Genomic DNA, 15,924 nt, shown 5'->3' on the forward strand with positions numbered 1-15,924 from the left:
GTAAAGTCCTCTCTCAAGCATTTAAAATCACCATCATCCCGGTTCTCATTTATATCGCTGAGGCGATGAGAAAGTCTGAGGATGCTTCGAGAGAAAAATTCTTCGGGTGATTTTTGGTCCCGTATACATAGATGGAGAATAGAATAGAAAATATAACCACGAACTGTACGGGCTATACTGACCTAGTTAGCAGAATTAAAGTCCAACTGCTTAGATGGCTATGCCATGTAGAAACAACTGACACCAACGCTCCAGCCGGAAAAGTCTTCGAATCAAATCCCGAGGGACGGTGCAGTAGAGGAAGACCGCGACTCAGGTGGCGCACGCAGGTGGGTGAAGACCTCAACCAACTTGGCGTGCGAAAGTGGAGACAGCTAGCTATTGACCGAACTGGCTTGAGACGCATGTTGGTTGAGGACCAGCTCCGCCCGGACAATAGCGCCACCTTAATTAAGTAAGTATACTTTACAAATAAGAAGTATGTATTCACTTTTGGGACAGAAATATTTGTCCCTATTCAACACATCGTCATATGAGGAAGTCAATGAAAGTCTTGGTACACGATGATAATTTGCCTCTAAACAATGTTGTGTGACACTTCATATGGTGTAATTTTAGAAGGTTGCATTATTTTAATGTGAATCATTTCGAAGTTTTATAATTTTATCTCGATGGAGAAATAAATATGTCGCCTCAATACAATTCCCTTAAAGCTTTAGACTTCAGAGTGACTTTCAAAGATGACTTTTTTTTCATTTTGCATGTTTATTCTTTGTTTTAGTTTTTTTCTTATATTTGCATCACATAATATTCAAAATCGATTTGGGTGCTTTTGCGGTTCTGGTAATATTTCCAATGGCAGAGAATCAAGAACATAATTGAAAACACAACGCTCATTGAGATAAGAGCTCAAGTGAAAATACAGGGGTTTCCAATAAGATGTTTCATTTTGAAATTAATAAAAAGGAGTATTTTTTTAATAAAAATTAATTGATGTTTATTGTTTATTGTTAAGAGGAAAGTATGTTAACCTTTTCATGAAAAAAGATATAATCGAAGTAACAAGCACGGCTGTAGCCATAAACGCAAACATAAGTTTTCCATGACATTTTTCTTGACCATTTCCCACATTTTAGGCCCTATAATCTATATACTATATAACTTCACGAATTTGTTTTTTAGGTCTTGAATCGATTACCTTTTACGTGGCCTTAAAGTTTCTGGTTGGAATTTTTCCTCAAGAAATAACAAGATCAGAAAACTTTTCTTATGAAGTTGCGATTCAATAACTTACAATTCCGGCCATACAAATTTAGACGTCGTTGCTTAGTAACTCAACGATTTACCATAAAAGTTACACCAGGCTTATTTTCGAATAAGTAAGATCTATTTAGTTAAACATTGAGGATGATAAGGCTTTTAAATAATTATTCTTAGAATTAAACTTATTACCGTAACCTTCACGTCCGAGCATTTTTAATATCCACTCAGAAAATATACGACGTTAACAAAGTTGTAAGTCTTTACGCCCTATTTTCTATTCCATCATGGACAGCCACTTTAACTTAATCTAACCTAACCTTATGCCCGATTGAGATAACAGTACGTCGGAGCGGGGTTTTATCCGATTTTATACGAATCTGATACATTTTGCTTCGACGTACTTCGATGCGATGCATTGCGATTAAGTACTTGCAATCGTTTTATTTTTGACAGATACAAGCAAGTCCTCCGACAGGTTCTTTCCAACATATGTTTGGAAATAGGGACAGGGCTTTATTCGATTGTTTTAATTTAAAAATCTGTGTATCTTGTTACATTTCTTAAAAAACGCTAGCGCAATAAATACCTTTTGTTAACAATAAATTACTCTCTCTTATTGATTTTTCAAAATCTTAAAACGCAATAGGTGTCTATAAAATAAATAAATTAGGTAAATAAAGAACCAGGGCCTAGTGACTTACAACTCTCAACCATTCCTGTGTGAGAGTAATGTAGATGGAAGGGACCTACAGTTTATATGCCGAATCCGAACGGCTAATTTGAAAAAGGACTTTTCATGACAAAAATTACTCGCAAGAGGTAGTACCCGTGAAAAAAGTTAGGTGGCACAGGCATGGATTGAACCCATGACTCCTTGCATGGCAGTCCAACCCACTAACAATCACCATACGTGATTTGGAAATACATCAAATTTTTAATTGTATCTATAAATTTGCTTATATGGGCCTAAATTTGAGACATCAGTCGCAATGTGTCATAGCGTCGCGTTTATTTAAAATTTCTTGGGAACAAAGCTGCCTCGAGCCGAATTTGAGTTTCCGATAAAACAAGTGTTGCGGAGTAAATCCCGCTCAATGGTTACCTAGTTATGGCCGACTAGGAATTGAAAAACCTGGGCCTAATTATGATGCTCGCGGCGGCGGGATCCTTTTAATTCGACTCGCGTCGTATTTCCTTAGTAACGAATTCGCAGCGAAGTGAAAATAGTTCTTCCTATATTCGAGTGATTTGACACTTTTGTTTTGACAGCTTTCCACAAATTGTATTTAGTTTTGATTTAATTTGTGAAATTTGTGGTGATTTATTTAATTAACAATCATGCCTATTCTGCTAATCATCGGGGGGAATTTTCACTAATCATTATTCTGCTATTCATTCGAAGTGAATCTGTGTATGTCGGTAACGTCGGTAATATTCCGATGTATTCTTCTATTCACGTGAAAGCATTCATTCTATACAGATCCGCGTATAAGATGCAGCGTATTTTTCATTTGATGTATTTGTTTTATAAACAAAAGACTATTTTGGATAAAATAAAAAAATAAATAAAATTGGAATAAATAGTCCAATACTGCCCATTTCCGAAAATTACAAAAACTATTCTGTTTCGGTGAATTGATTAAACTTAATTTTTGCATGAATCAAAACAATTTATCTAACACTCCCAAGATTTGTACATGTACAACAGTTTGATTGAATGTCAAATTGGTTTGGTATAATGCAGTTCACCCGATGGATAGCAGAATGCAAGGCAGTGTGAAAGGGAATCGAATGTGTGAATCGAAAATACGATTCACGTGAATAGCAGAATAGGGCTGAATATTTAATATTTAATAATAATTAATCTTGTTTTATCCTGATATTCAGGACCGACGAGTGCTCCCGTTGCAATGCCCTTATTTTTCTTCATAAACTCGACGAGAACCAAAAATTGATGTCGATTTGTTTGCTTCTTTTTATCTTTCCTTGAATTAAGTTTAAAATTTTATATTGCATTGTGGATTGTAAATTAAAATAAAGCTAGCTCACATTTTTATATAACTACAATCAAGAAAAAATCCACGGAATCGAACAGTGAATAATCATAAACACTGTGACTTTTCAAATCCGCCTTCGAATTCGTTAATTGGTCGATTTCAAAATAAAGAAGGCGAAAGCGAAAGCTATATTTGAAAAATGACAACCTCGCTAGAAAAACGATTCGCCGCGAATCGAATAATGAGGCCCCTGGGTTAACGTTAACAAAACGTGCTACAACAGCAACATTATAAAATTAGAATCCTACTATCTTGAGAAACGCATATTGTCACGATTCTTCGTATAATTTTAAATTATCCCTAAAGCCTAAATTTGTCCACCATTTTCATTTTTGTTGGAATGCTAGGAAGGCGCCGGGAAGGCGCTTCAAGACGACACATAAGTGATTTAGTTCTGTGAATTGGAGTGACTCCAAAACATTTTTTTAAAATGAATTTTGACAGTAGTTTCAGTACGTTGTTAAATCTCAAAATATAAAAGCTTTAAATTTAAAAAAATTGTTTAACTCTTGGGTTTTATGTTTGGAAGTTCAAAAAATCTTTTCTTTCGATTTATTGATGTTATTTGTATCGACTTTATTACATTCAAATCTTTTTTCTATTTTAGGGGCGTATTATCACTCGCGAGTCGAAAATTCGCCTAAAGTCGAATGTTTTGGCGAATTAACAGTTTGGTGGTATTACCAATGGCGGACTATGTATTTCGTCTTTAAAAACAAAATTGCCAACATTAAAAACTGAAAGTGAAATGTCATTCATTGTCATAAATATTTATAAAGTCGGATTGAAGAATATTGTTTTTTTTGTGAAAAAAGTAAATAAAAATAAAGATGATTGCAGCGTTGAATTGTTTTTCGAGGATGAAAATGAAGAAGTAACAAATAAGGAAGAAAAAATCATGATCTGCAAATTGACGAGAAGTTTAAGAGATGCTTCCAACTCACTGGAAGTACCAGATAATTTGTAATAAAATTAACAATTACGAGTACTTTGATAAAATTTAACAAGATTTTTTTTCATAGATTTGTGTTATACTTTCGGCTTAGCAAACACGCATTAAATATCTTTTAAGTCCGATAAGTTCAGGATTTCAAACGACTAAAAGTTCTGCAATTCCACCAATTTTAAAACTTCCGTGTGCACTACGATTTCTCAGATGTGGAAGTTATCAAAATAGTTTAGGAAATGACTTTGAGCTGGGTTTCTCCCAACCTACAGTTGCAGAAGTTTAAAGCGAAGTTCTTAATTTGCTTGAAGCAAGAATCTGCCAGTGGCGTAGCTACCGCTGTATCAGCTGTATCCATGTAACAGGGCCCCCGAGATATAGGGGCCCCCAAAGATATAGAGCACAAGACGCGTGTAAAAAAATTCACTTAAATATTTAATAAAGTTTTATTACAAAAAAATGTTCCGATGATCGGAAGCAACTCGATGTTTTTCAAACTTTCATTACTCATATTCAAATAAGGCTGGTATTCGAATTGTTAGACTATGGTTATGTTATTCTTATATTTTGAACAAACCTTACTGTCACTTCTGTTGGTTGTTAGCAGATCGTCAAAGCAAATCGTACTCTTCCGCATGGATAAACGGTGTCGTAGTTAGAACCAATTTAACTAAAAATATATCTGATCATGAAAACTCTCAGCAACACATAAACTCTGCTTTAAATTATAAAAATTGGTTACAAGAAGGTACTATAGTTACCCATTTAGAAAGTGAACTCAACAGTAAAATAACTTTTTGGCGAAATGTTTTGCCCCGTATTATAAATGTCATAATTACTTTGGCCTCGTGCAATTTACCTTTAAGAGGACATGATTCAGATTCTGGAAATTTTATATCCATTATTCACTTAATATCTAATTATGATCCTATTTTGAAAGAACTCATTTTGAAACCAAAAGGTGAAATAAATTATTTAAGGCCTACAATTCAAAATGAAATAATTGAATTGCTTGGTATCCTATTAAGAGAAAACATTGTTTTAGAAATTAAAAAAAGCTCCTTTTCTATCTATAATTTTGGATACAACACAAGACCTATCAAAAATTGACCAACTGTCTGTTGTTATTAGGTATATATGTATAGCAGAAACCGATGAAAAAGTAAATAAAGATATAAAAATCTGCGAGTCATTTTTAGGGTTTGTACCAATTACTGATGCTAGTGCCGAAGGGCTAAAAACAGAAGTTTTAAAAACAATAAGTGAATATGGACTTGATTTATCCAAATGCATAGGACAAGGTTATGATGGAGCGAATGTTATGTCGGGTGTATATGGAGGATTACAAGCCCTTATTAAAGAGAACACTCAAAATGCCGACTATGTTCATTGCGCAGCACATTCATTAAATTTGATACTTAATGATGTAGCAAAAAATATACTTGAAGTGTCAACATTTTTCGATAGTTTAGAGAAAATATATACATTTTTTGGTAACAGTATGAAGCGCTGGTCTTTGCTGCACAACGTTTCATTCGAAAAATATAAAATTACCCTTAAAAAGGTTTGTCCTACGAGATGGTCGACACGAAATGATGCACTATGTGGTATAAGATCAAACTATACATTGATAATGAAAACCTTACACCAAATCAATTTGACATCAACAAAAAAAGACGAACGACGAATGTAAAAATGTTATAAACATTTTAGAGACGTACGACTTTATTGTGTTGATGTCATGTTTTTCTTCGCTGTTTGATATTATAAGTCCAGTTTCCAAAGCCCTTCAAGATGAGGAAAATGATTTACAAAAAGCAAGTATTTTGCTTCAAAATCTTTTAGACGGCCTAGAAAAAGAAAGAAATCAAAAGAAATTCAGTGTTCTACTTAAAAAGTCCAAGGATTTAGCCAACGATTGGGGAGTAACGCCTGTCTTCAAAAATAAAAGGAGGAAAATAACCAAGCGGTTTTTTGATGAGTTGACAGAAGATCATAAAATTTTTGATCCGGAAATTTACTTCAAAGGCAATATTTACTATTCCTGCTTGGACATTTTGATTGGACAAACTCAGCAAAGATTTCAAAGCCTTTATAGTCTTAGTAGTATGTTTGAAGTGTTGGAACAGGGTAAGCTTTTATCGTTCTCAAATGATGAGTTAAATCAAGGTTCAAAAAAGCTACAATACAGACATATCTGGTGATTTCTGGAATCAACTAATTGCTCTAAAAACATGCCTTAAATCCGAAATCCTCAAAATCAATTCCATAAAAGAACTTACTAAATTATAAGTCATCGAATTTAATAATCTTGCTTCTAGTTTTTCTGAAGTAATAACAGCATGCTTTCTCTTTTTGACTCTTCCGGTCACCACAGCAACAGCTGAAAGATCTTTTCCCAAGCTGAAAATAATAAAAAATTATCTCAGAACTTCAATGGGACAGAAGAGGTTGTCAGATTTATCACTTTTATCAATAGAAGCAGATAATCTTGAAAAAATGAAATCTTCTTCAGGTATGGAAGATTTAATAAATAAATTTGCAGAAAAAAAGGCAAGGAAAGTAGTACTTTGAGAAGAAGTGCATATATTATTTAATTTTTTTTGAGCTTTATAAAACATGTATCTATATATTATGTAGTATGTATTTATGTTAAAGTTCCTATGTCGTTACACATTGAATTAAATTTAACTTATTTATTGACGTTAGTGTTTTAATTTAAAAAAGCTTATAAGGCTATGGCCCAGTTTTGGTAAGAGGTGATGGGGCCCAAAAAAAAAATTGGATACAGGGCCCCCAAAGGTCTAGCTACGCCACTGGAATCTGCCCAGTTTGGATCAACGCAGATATGTCCACTAATGAAAAGCAAGAAGCAGGAAACATTTTTTTTCAAAGAGCAGGCTTAGCAGAGATAGTTGGATGTGTAGACGGAACTCATATTGGTATCATAGCTCCTGCTCAGTTACCACACCAATATTTAAATAGAAACGTTTTTACAGCTTAAATTCGATGGTAGTAAAGTACTTTAAAATTGAATCTTGATGTTTAGGTAAAACTTTTTCTTTTTAAGGCTTGACAATAATGGAGTAATAAGATATATTGATGCTAGATATCCTGTTTCTACGCATGGCTCGTTTGTGTGGAATCATAGTGCGTTAAAGGATTTGTTGGAAAGGTGGTGGATAAATGGAGAGCGGTCAAGATAGTCACTCTTTACCCTCTCGTATAGAAGGTCCCAATGCGTTTAGTTCAAGGGCAAACGAATCCAAATATCCAAACGCCCTGACACCCTTGGCAATGTCGAGGTTTGCCTCCATTAGCTCCACCAACTTTGAGAAGTTGTAATTAATTTATTTAATAATTATTTATGTTGTAATTCTTACCTTTGTCGATTTTCACCCATTTTTTTTTTATGTCGCAACAAAAAATCTAGACAACTACTTCGAATTGATAAAAGAACTGTGATTTTTTCAAAATCGCTAAGAATTACAGTTCGACCGATTATGACAGATAAAGGCGAGCATTCCCTAATTGTAATAGAACGACATTTCAATTCGCCAAATTTTTGAAGTTCAAGGCGCACGTCAACTTGGCGAATCGCAAACAGTAATGCGAAAATGTCACATTCGCTTCCTTTTTAAGGCGACGGCCCTTAAAGTCGCATCCAAGAATTAATTAAGTCTCTATACTTTACCATTCAACGTCTTTTATCGGGAACCTCCGAAGTATTCTGGGATTTAAATAAGTCCGTTTTATCTGAAATCAGTTTGTCTTCAAAGTATCAACAAAAACTCATTTTAAATTATTTTTTAATTAATTGTTTCCTTTATTTAGGGAATATTATTTAATTATTGCAACTAAGTTTTTTTTTGTTTCAAAAATCTTTTCATATTTTCTTATTGTTGTTTTTTTTTCTTATATAATTATTATAATGTTTTTTTTTGTTTTTTTTTTTTTAATTTGTTTTTATTTAACATATTATCATTTCTATTAATAATAATAATTATTCTTAGTGATAACATCTTATTTTTTATTTATCAATTAAATAATACCTAATATTAGTTTGTATATATATTTATATATGTTTCATATTTTATAGTACACTGTTACGTTATATCCGTTGCGTCTCATTCAGCTAAAGTTTGCATACTTTGGGACACATGGCTTATTCCTCGTTTTGTTTTGTTAATTTATCAAAATAACCATGTGTCAGGTTCTTTTAAACATTATACATGTTTTTGTTTAAAGTATGTTTTTTAACCATTTTTATGTGTTTTTTTTTTAATTTACATTATTTTTTTTTTAACTGAACGTCATAACGCACATTTCGTTCACTGATGTGTGTGTGTGTATTTAATTTTTTATATTAAAAATTATACAACCAAGTTACACAGCAAACAAAAAAAATAAAATATTTATATTAAAAAATAAACAATTGTTTTAGTATGAATACAAGAGAGGAACAAAAAGTTGAACTTAATTCTAAAAAGGATACAAAGGACGTTGCTGTCAAACAAAATTTTACCACCATCATCACCATCAATTAAATCTCACCGCTTTATTCGTGATATGTCGACGTGCTACAGTGCGTGTCACTTGCTTAGATACATTTTTTTAGACTGTTTCTTCACTTCTTAACGTTGGTCAGACATTTCAAGTTAAGAATGTCGAGCTTCACCTCAATTTTGCAGGAATCAATCAGTTTGTAAAAAGCAAAAGTTAAAACATTCTTAAAAAAATGTATCTAACCTAGTGAATCTTACTGTAATTTTGTTTTATTTTCTTCTAAATTACGGGGCAGACTTGACTTGGTTGCGATTGATGGCTTAGTTCAATGAAAACAAAAAAACATTCTCTTTTAAATTCTAATATTTACATATACATGGTGCAAATGACGAATTTACAAATTCACACAAGGGATAGTTATTGACGAGGGGGCTTGGGCGAGGACGAGGGAGAGGGCAAAAGGAATCCTGGGCTTGTTTTTTTTTTTAGGGGAGGCTTAGTTACTAATATTTACATACAACTTTAGTCGAAATATTTTCACACATGCACAAGAATTTATTAGTTATAAATACAGAATTCAATTAAATTGAAACAAAAATTAATTACTTTTATTTATATAATTTTTTTTTTAGAGAACGAAAAAAATAATAATATACATAAATGTGCCGCTCAAAAAATGAAATTTGAGAAATTTAACTAAAACAACTCACGATTTTTAGGATTTTAATGTTTTGTTTATAGATAAATTCTTTTATATTCAATTAATTCAATGCTATATAATTATGGTACATTTTGGTTTATTGCTAATCTAGTACTTTTTGAGTTTTTTTTTTTGTTTTGCTTTTGTTTTGTTTGAATTTCTTTTCAAGATTTTTTGTGTTTTTTTTGTTTTTGAATATTTACGTCCTATAAGCTCTGATTGCATAAGTTAAATCCGCGAACTGGTATCAGGGTGTTGAGAAACAAGGACACAATGTCTCAAAAAGGGATTAAATGACTTTCATTTTTCTTATTTGTTTTTAAGTTTATAATTTTTTTTTTTTTCTAAACATCCGCTTCCTAAAAATTATGTATTTTCGAATGAAATACAAATAAATCACATGTAAATTATTGTCCGAAAGATTTTCCATTTCTTTATCCTTTTTTTATTCGTGAAAAAAGAGAAAAAAAGCGTTTTTTTGCATCACGGCAACACCGAACCGATTTATGGCCGAAGAGTTAGTTTGGGCTGTTCGCGAAACGCAACCAACGACCGGAAAGCGGAAAGTTGATTCGGTTGGAGATGCGAGTGTTGTTGCGATGACGACGACGACGAAGACGAGGTGGATACTACTGCTGATGAGGAGGATGACGGTTGTGGTGGTGGTGGTGGTTGTTGTTGCTGTTGCAATGCTGGAGGCGATGATGATGACAGTGTTAAAGGTCATGGCTTGCCCGTCGTCGTGACGTTAATGGGTGGTGAGAGTTTTCCCGACGAAGAGGAGGACGTCGAATGCCGTGAACTTTGTCCTTGGTGACCCTGATTAGACGAGACTGCTGGCGGAGCATCACAACCGATCGACGAAGATGTACTTGAGGCGGATGGTGACGCACCCGACGGCGGAACCCCATGGTGGTGGTTCGTTGTTAGACTTAGAGGCGCGAAGGGAGGGCCGCCGCCGGCTGATGAAACAGCAGCTTTCCAAAGCAGCGGATTCATACTGAGGCCGTTGTGCGCCGCCAGTTGGGCATTGAAGGATCTGTGGTGTTCGAGGAATTCCTGTGAGGGTCCGCTCAAATGCGCAGCTGTCGGCCCATAGAAACCACGATACAGATCTGGCCTCGCATAAGGTGAGTAATTTGGCATGCGGGCAGCTAGTGGGGATAGGATTTTTCCGGGTGAAGAATGTTGTTGCGGGTGACCATATATAGAATGTGGGGGCGGATTCCCGTTGCCGCCTCCTTCACTCCCCGAACCATCTTTGCTGTCCTTTCCATCTTTGCTGGCCATATCGGCGAGTGACCATATTCGGGGCTTCGATACTAAGCTGGAATTAGTGCTGCCACTCGATGGATGATGAAGGGGATGGTGAAGGTGATGGCTCAGATCGGGTGGCGAACCAGCTGGGGGTCGTAGATGATGTAACGCCGCCGGATGGAAGAGCGGATGACCACCGCCGGGGCGGTCATATATGTCAGGTGAGCCGTTTGGACTTCCGGGCCGAGACCCAGACCATTCGCTGTTATTGCCTTCGGGTCTGTCTAGCATATCGAGGCGATGTGACTGGCGATCGTTGTCTTCAGTCGATCCAAGACCAGAATCTTTGGCGTCTGGAAAGAAATAACAAAACAAAACAGAAATTTAAAAGGCGAATTTTTACAAGGAGAACACAAATTTTTTTTGGGGAGGGGGGCTACGCCTACTTTAAACAAGGAAAATGTTAAAACGAATAGAAAAATAAAAATTTAACTCACCACCTAGCATATCCTTGTCGTCGTTACTTTTATGATCGTCATCATCAACATTCGCGTCATCGTCATCAACACGATTTCTTGGCTCCCACGTCATTTTATTTTCTTTTTTCAGTCTCCGGCGGGCATTCGCAAACCACGTAGACACTTGAGTCAAAGTCATTTTCGTTATAATCGCCAACATGATCTTCTCACCCTTCGTTGGGTAAGGGTTTTTCTTATGCTCATTCAGCCAGGCTTTAAGGGTTGATGTTGTTTCGCGGGTTGCGTTCTTTCGTCTAGCACCATTTAAGTCCATGCCATAACTATAAAAATAGAAAAAGAAAGAAAGAAAGAAAAAAAATAAATAAATAGGTTTATAGCCGTTGTATCTACACATTTTGCGAAAACAAATCGGATTAAAAATCGCAGTGCATGCAAACGTTTCAATTATAGTTATTCATTCTCTAAGTACCTATGCATACCTGACAACAACGACTTATTCGTAGGTATAGGTACAAAAACCATTCCGCAAGAAATGAGAAATAAGTCTTTGGAACGCGGCCGATTGTACATAGATATTTAACTTAGTCGTAGGTCGGTCGGTCGTGTAGTGTTTTTTGTTAATGTCTTAAAGGGCCGGATAATGGTGTGTTGAAGGCATTAAGTATAACAAGGCGCCAGTTGGTAGACATGCGTTGAAAAAGATTGAAAACTCCCGTCTTGTCTTAAGCGTTATTGATTTTCATTGCAAATATCGAACTATAAGTTTTGATTAATCTTATCCCAAATTTGACCTCAATTTTATTTAAGGCGCACGCAAAAGGCTTTATGACTACCCTACAAAATATTAATGAATTCAAAATCTTGCGGCTGTAAGGGACAGGTATAGCAAACAATCAAAGATTATATAACAGTTCTCATGGGGCTTAAAGTTTTGAAATTTAAATATCAAAATCAGAGGAAGAAGTGAAGTTAGTTAAAGTATTCCACATTCTTGATGTGCGGTTGAAAAAATAATCTCTATACTGTACGCCTGGTGGTGTTCAAACTATATACAAATATTGATTACATTTCTACCGCCTATGGCACTTAGAACCAGAATCAGCCCTGGCCCATACACCTACCGACTTCTTTCGACAGATAGGGGGTAGTTTTATAAATTTAGAATGATCAAACTCAGCGGTTTTTGATTGAGACTATTTTGTGTTATTAAAAAAATATTATGGTTTGCTGACCAAATGATAACAACCTAAAGCCCTAAATGGAAAATAATACTGCGTTCAAATGTCTGTAAATTTTATAAATTTGTTTGGACCCCACATCATAACACACACCCTTAAACGAAGCTCTTTACACAGTTAGGTATAAACACAGATACAAAAAAAGAATGAAAAATTGATCAAAGCTGCTTCCGGTTAGTCCTCTTTCTCTCTATCTCTGTGGAACTGACCACAAATTGCCACCCAGTCTTGTTGCAAGCATTTTAATTACCACCTACAGGCGCGTAACCCCAAACGTGTTGGTCATTTGATGGTGGCCATTTACGCCAATTTGCGGCTTTTTAATATTTTCGCTATAACCCAGAGCATACGGTGTGTCTATAATAACGGTTTGGTCAGTAATGCCGGGCAAAACAAGATTTAACTGCAAACTACACTTTTGCCTATATCCACTACACAAGCCTATAATATACACAACCCAAATACAGCCCCCCGCTACGCAAATTTTGTCGTTCACTGAAGGTACTATAAATACATTATAAATTTATATATGTATGTATGTAGTGTAGGTAGCGAGCCTTTATGCAATGATGGGGTTTGTGTATGCTTATCATTGCTTTTTGTGGTAACAATATAGTGGTGGAGGCCCTTCGACATTTGGGGACAGTAACAGCAATTTTACGTCATGTTAACGTTGGTCAGCATTGAACACGTGTATCATTGAGAATAAGCACTACGGATGGAGTACGAGTAATACCCTATCCAACCCTGTTTTAAACGCACTAAACTCATACAACTTGGGTGTTAATTTACAGTGGCCATACAGTATTACAAAAAACATGTGAAGGTTGAAAATTTGATTCAAAATGCAAGTTATAAATTTAAGTATTTTTGTCTTATTTGAAGAAGCGACTTCTGGACCTTTTTTTTATAAAGTACAGGCACTCAAGGGGATATGTATACCCTTAACACGTTTACGGTTAAACACAGTGCGAGTATTAGGAAAATAGGGAAGGATTTTTTAAGTGGTTAAAAAAAGAATCTCTATACTTAGCAGTACGTCCGAAATTGAGCTCGAGGGTAAACTGATGAGCATTTCTGGAAGTGCGAGTATTACGGCTGAATTGTTAAAGGGGGCGAATGCAACTTGCTGATTCGACGGAACATTGTTTGTAAAAGTATCTGTAAAATAACGGAAGGCATGAAACTTTGCGGCGGTGTTCGAGAGATGTAAATGTGTCGGTTATAGTTCTATCACCTATCATTTTAAAGCTCTTTTTTGTATCCTATCTAGAAGGCTCAAACTTATTTTAGGGGCTCCTGCCCAAATATGCGAGTTATATTCAAGTTTTGAACGAATTAAGGCTTTGTTAATTACCGCCAGTTTAGAAGGGGCGAATAATTTCTTGCACCGTCGGAGAAATCCTGGTAGCATTTTTTGCAATATCAAATATGTGTTCATTCCATAAAAGGTGATCTGTGGTTCACATACCGAGTACTGACAGTTGATTAGGAAGAGAGTCGGAGACAAAACGGAGCCCTGTGTTACACCAGCATATATTTTATGAATTTTAGACTTGAAACCATCCAATACAACTTGTATTGAAAGGTTAAAAAGGTAATATCTAATCCAACATTCATTCACAATGCGCTGTATTTACAGTAATAGCTAAAGTTCTGATTGACAGTAGATAAGATTTGTTTTGATGTCATTAAATAAAAGTTTTAAAATTTGTTTGGTTTATGTTTTTACGACTTTCTTCTAATCAAATGTTAAAAGATACTTTTTTCTAGTTCATGTATCAAGGTATTTATTTGAATTTAAATAATTTCACCTACAAATATTGGATTTCTACTGTATTTTTAAAATTCTGCATGCTGAAAATAGTGACATTAAATTTGCTGCAAATGATATGGGACCCTTCCTGGCGGCAGTAATTAAATCCATTAACTTAAGGTACAGACAAATGCATAATGCATTACACTTGCAAAAAAAAACATCATTTTATTTAATAATGTTGACAGTTGAGGTATTCAAGTCTGACACACAAAGGCGTTTATTTTTATTTGACATCAAGTTTAGTACAGGATATAAAACATTGATTTAGGAGACAATTAACAAAATTAACATAAAACTAGTTAGAATTAATTATACATTAAAAATGGACTAAAATTAAGAATTACAAATTTCAGAATGCAACAACAAAAACAAAGGGCTTGCTAATTAAAAGTTGTCTGGATCAAGACGCAAGGAAAATAAAATTAATTTAAAAGTATGTTCAGTTCAAGTTCGAGACATATTCAAAACTTGAAACTTTCTGTTTTCGATTCTAGACCTCCTTTAAAAGGAAAGGTCTAAAGGTCTAACAGCATGAACGGAAAATTGCCTGCGCGATGTCAAACACGTAAAGGTGAACGGGCGTAATAAAATGGAACGGCTAGAAACACAAAAATTAAGTCTGTACATAAATAACTTAGAGTCTTTTTAACAATCAATTTGAAGAGTAAAATACAACGATATTTGAAGAAAGCTACCAGATCGCAATTAAAAAGCTGACGAGCTGGAAAAGACATTATCGAACCTACGTAGGTTAGAAACAAACAGAGCTATTGCATTAAATGCCAGGTAAAGCATTTCACATTCGCGTAGTGCGGCTAAAGAAAGAATCTCTGTACTTAACAGTACGTCCAAAATTGGGCTCAAGGGTAAACTGATGGGAATTCCTAGCAGTAAGGGTATTACGGTTGAATGGTTTAAGGGAGGAATGCAACTTGATATTTCGCTAGAGCATTGGTTATAAAAATAACGATAAAACAATGACAGGCATGAGACCTTGAGGCGGTGTTCGAGAGAAGCAAATGTCCCGTAGAGAGAACGAACACTTATCATTTTTAGAGGTCTTCAAACTCTATCAAATGCCTTTGAAATATCAAGTTCCATAATCTTACTTTCTCCAAAGCGATGTAAAGATTTGTTCAACTCTTCGGAGAGATAAACTATGAGATCACCAGTGGACCTATTGATTGTTTATTGAAATTGGAAGAGCTTTCGTTTTTTTTTTCAGGATTGAGTTTGAGTACGTTCCGTGTCAACCAATCATATCTAGCCTGTAAATCAATGTTCGTTTCAGATATTGCATCCTTAAGCATCATCTTAGGAAAACTAATATATAATTGGACACCATCTGCATAGATATGAAACTGACAGTAAGACAAAACAGAGGGTCAGTCATTAATGAACAATGAAAACAGTAAAGGCCCAAGGATTGATCCTTGAGGACCACGATTAACAAGGACATTCTACAATTGCTGGACACGGTTTGCATAGGATTGGTCAAATATGAGTAAATACATTTTGTAGTTGTGTCAGAGAAGCTTAATAGGGCCGTCAATTTATCCCAGAGAAGATCATGGTTTACACAGTCAAATGCCTTTTAAAAGTCAAGTAAGGTTATCACAGTTGTAAATTAATTGTCATGTCTTATGTCATCAGATGCAT

General features: G+C 35.0%; 1 protein-coding gene across 4 annotated transcripts in view; it reads right to left on the reverse strand.

The window, feature by feature from the left end:
* Positions 1–8,142: 8,142 nt before the first annotated feature.
* LOC129945466 (homeobox protein caupolican) overlaps positions 8,143–15,924 on the reverse strand; it is a 252,581-nt gene continuing 244,799 nt past the window's right edge. For 3 of the 4 annotated variants that reach the window (XM_056055238.1, XM_056055240.1, XM_056055241.1), the window contains exons 4-5: positions 11,227–11,528; positions 8,143–11,082 (exon numbers count right to left, since the gene is read on the reverse strand). In XM_056055238.1, the coding sequence (XP_055911213.1) occupies positions 10,196–11,082; positions 11,227–11,528 (1,189 nt within the window). In that variant the 3' untranslated portion in view covers positions 8,143–10,195. The remainder of the gene's footprint in view (positions 11,083–11,226; positions 11,529–15,924) is intronic. The other variant, XM_056055239.1, reaches the window with a different exon arrangement.

This window comes from Eupeodes corollae, chromosome 2, assembly GCF_945859685.1.
Source record: "Eupeodes corollae chromosome 2, idEupCoro1.1, whole genome shotgun sequence".
Classification (NCBI taxonomy): Eukaryota; Metazoa; Arthropoda; class Insecta; order Diptera; family Syrphidae; genus Eupeodes; species Eupeodes corollae.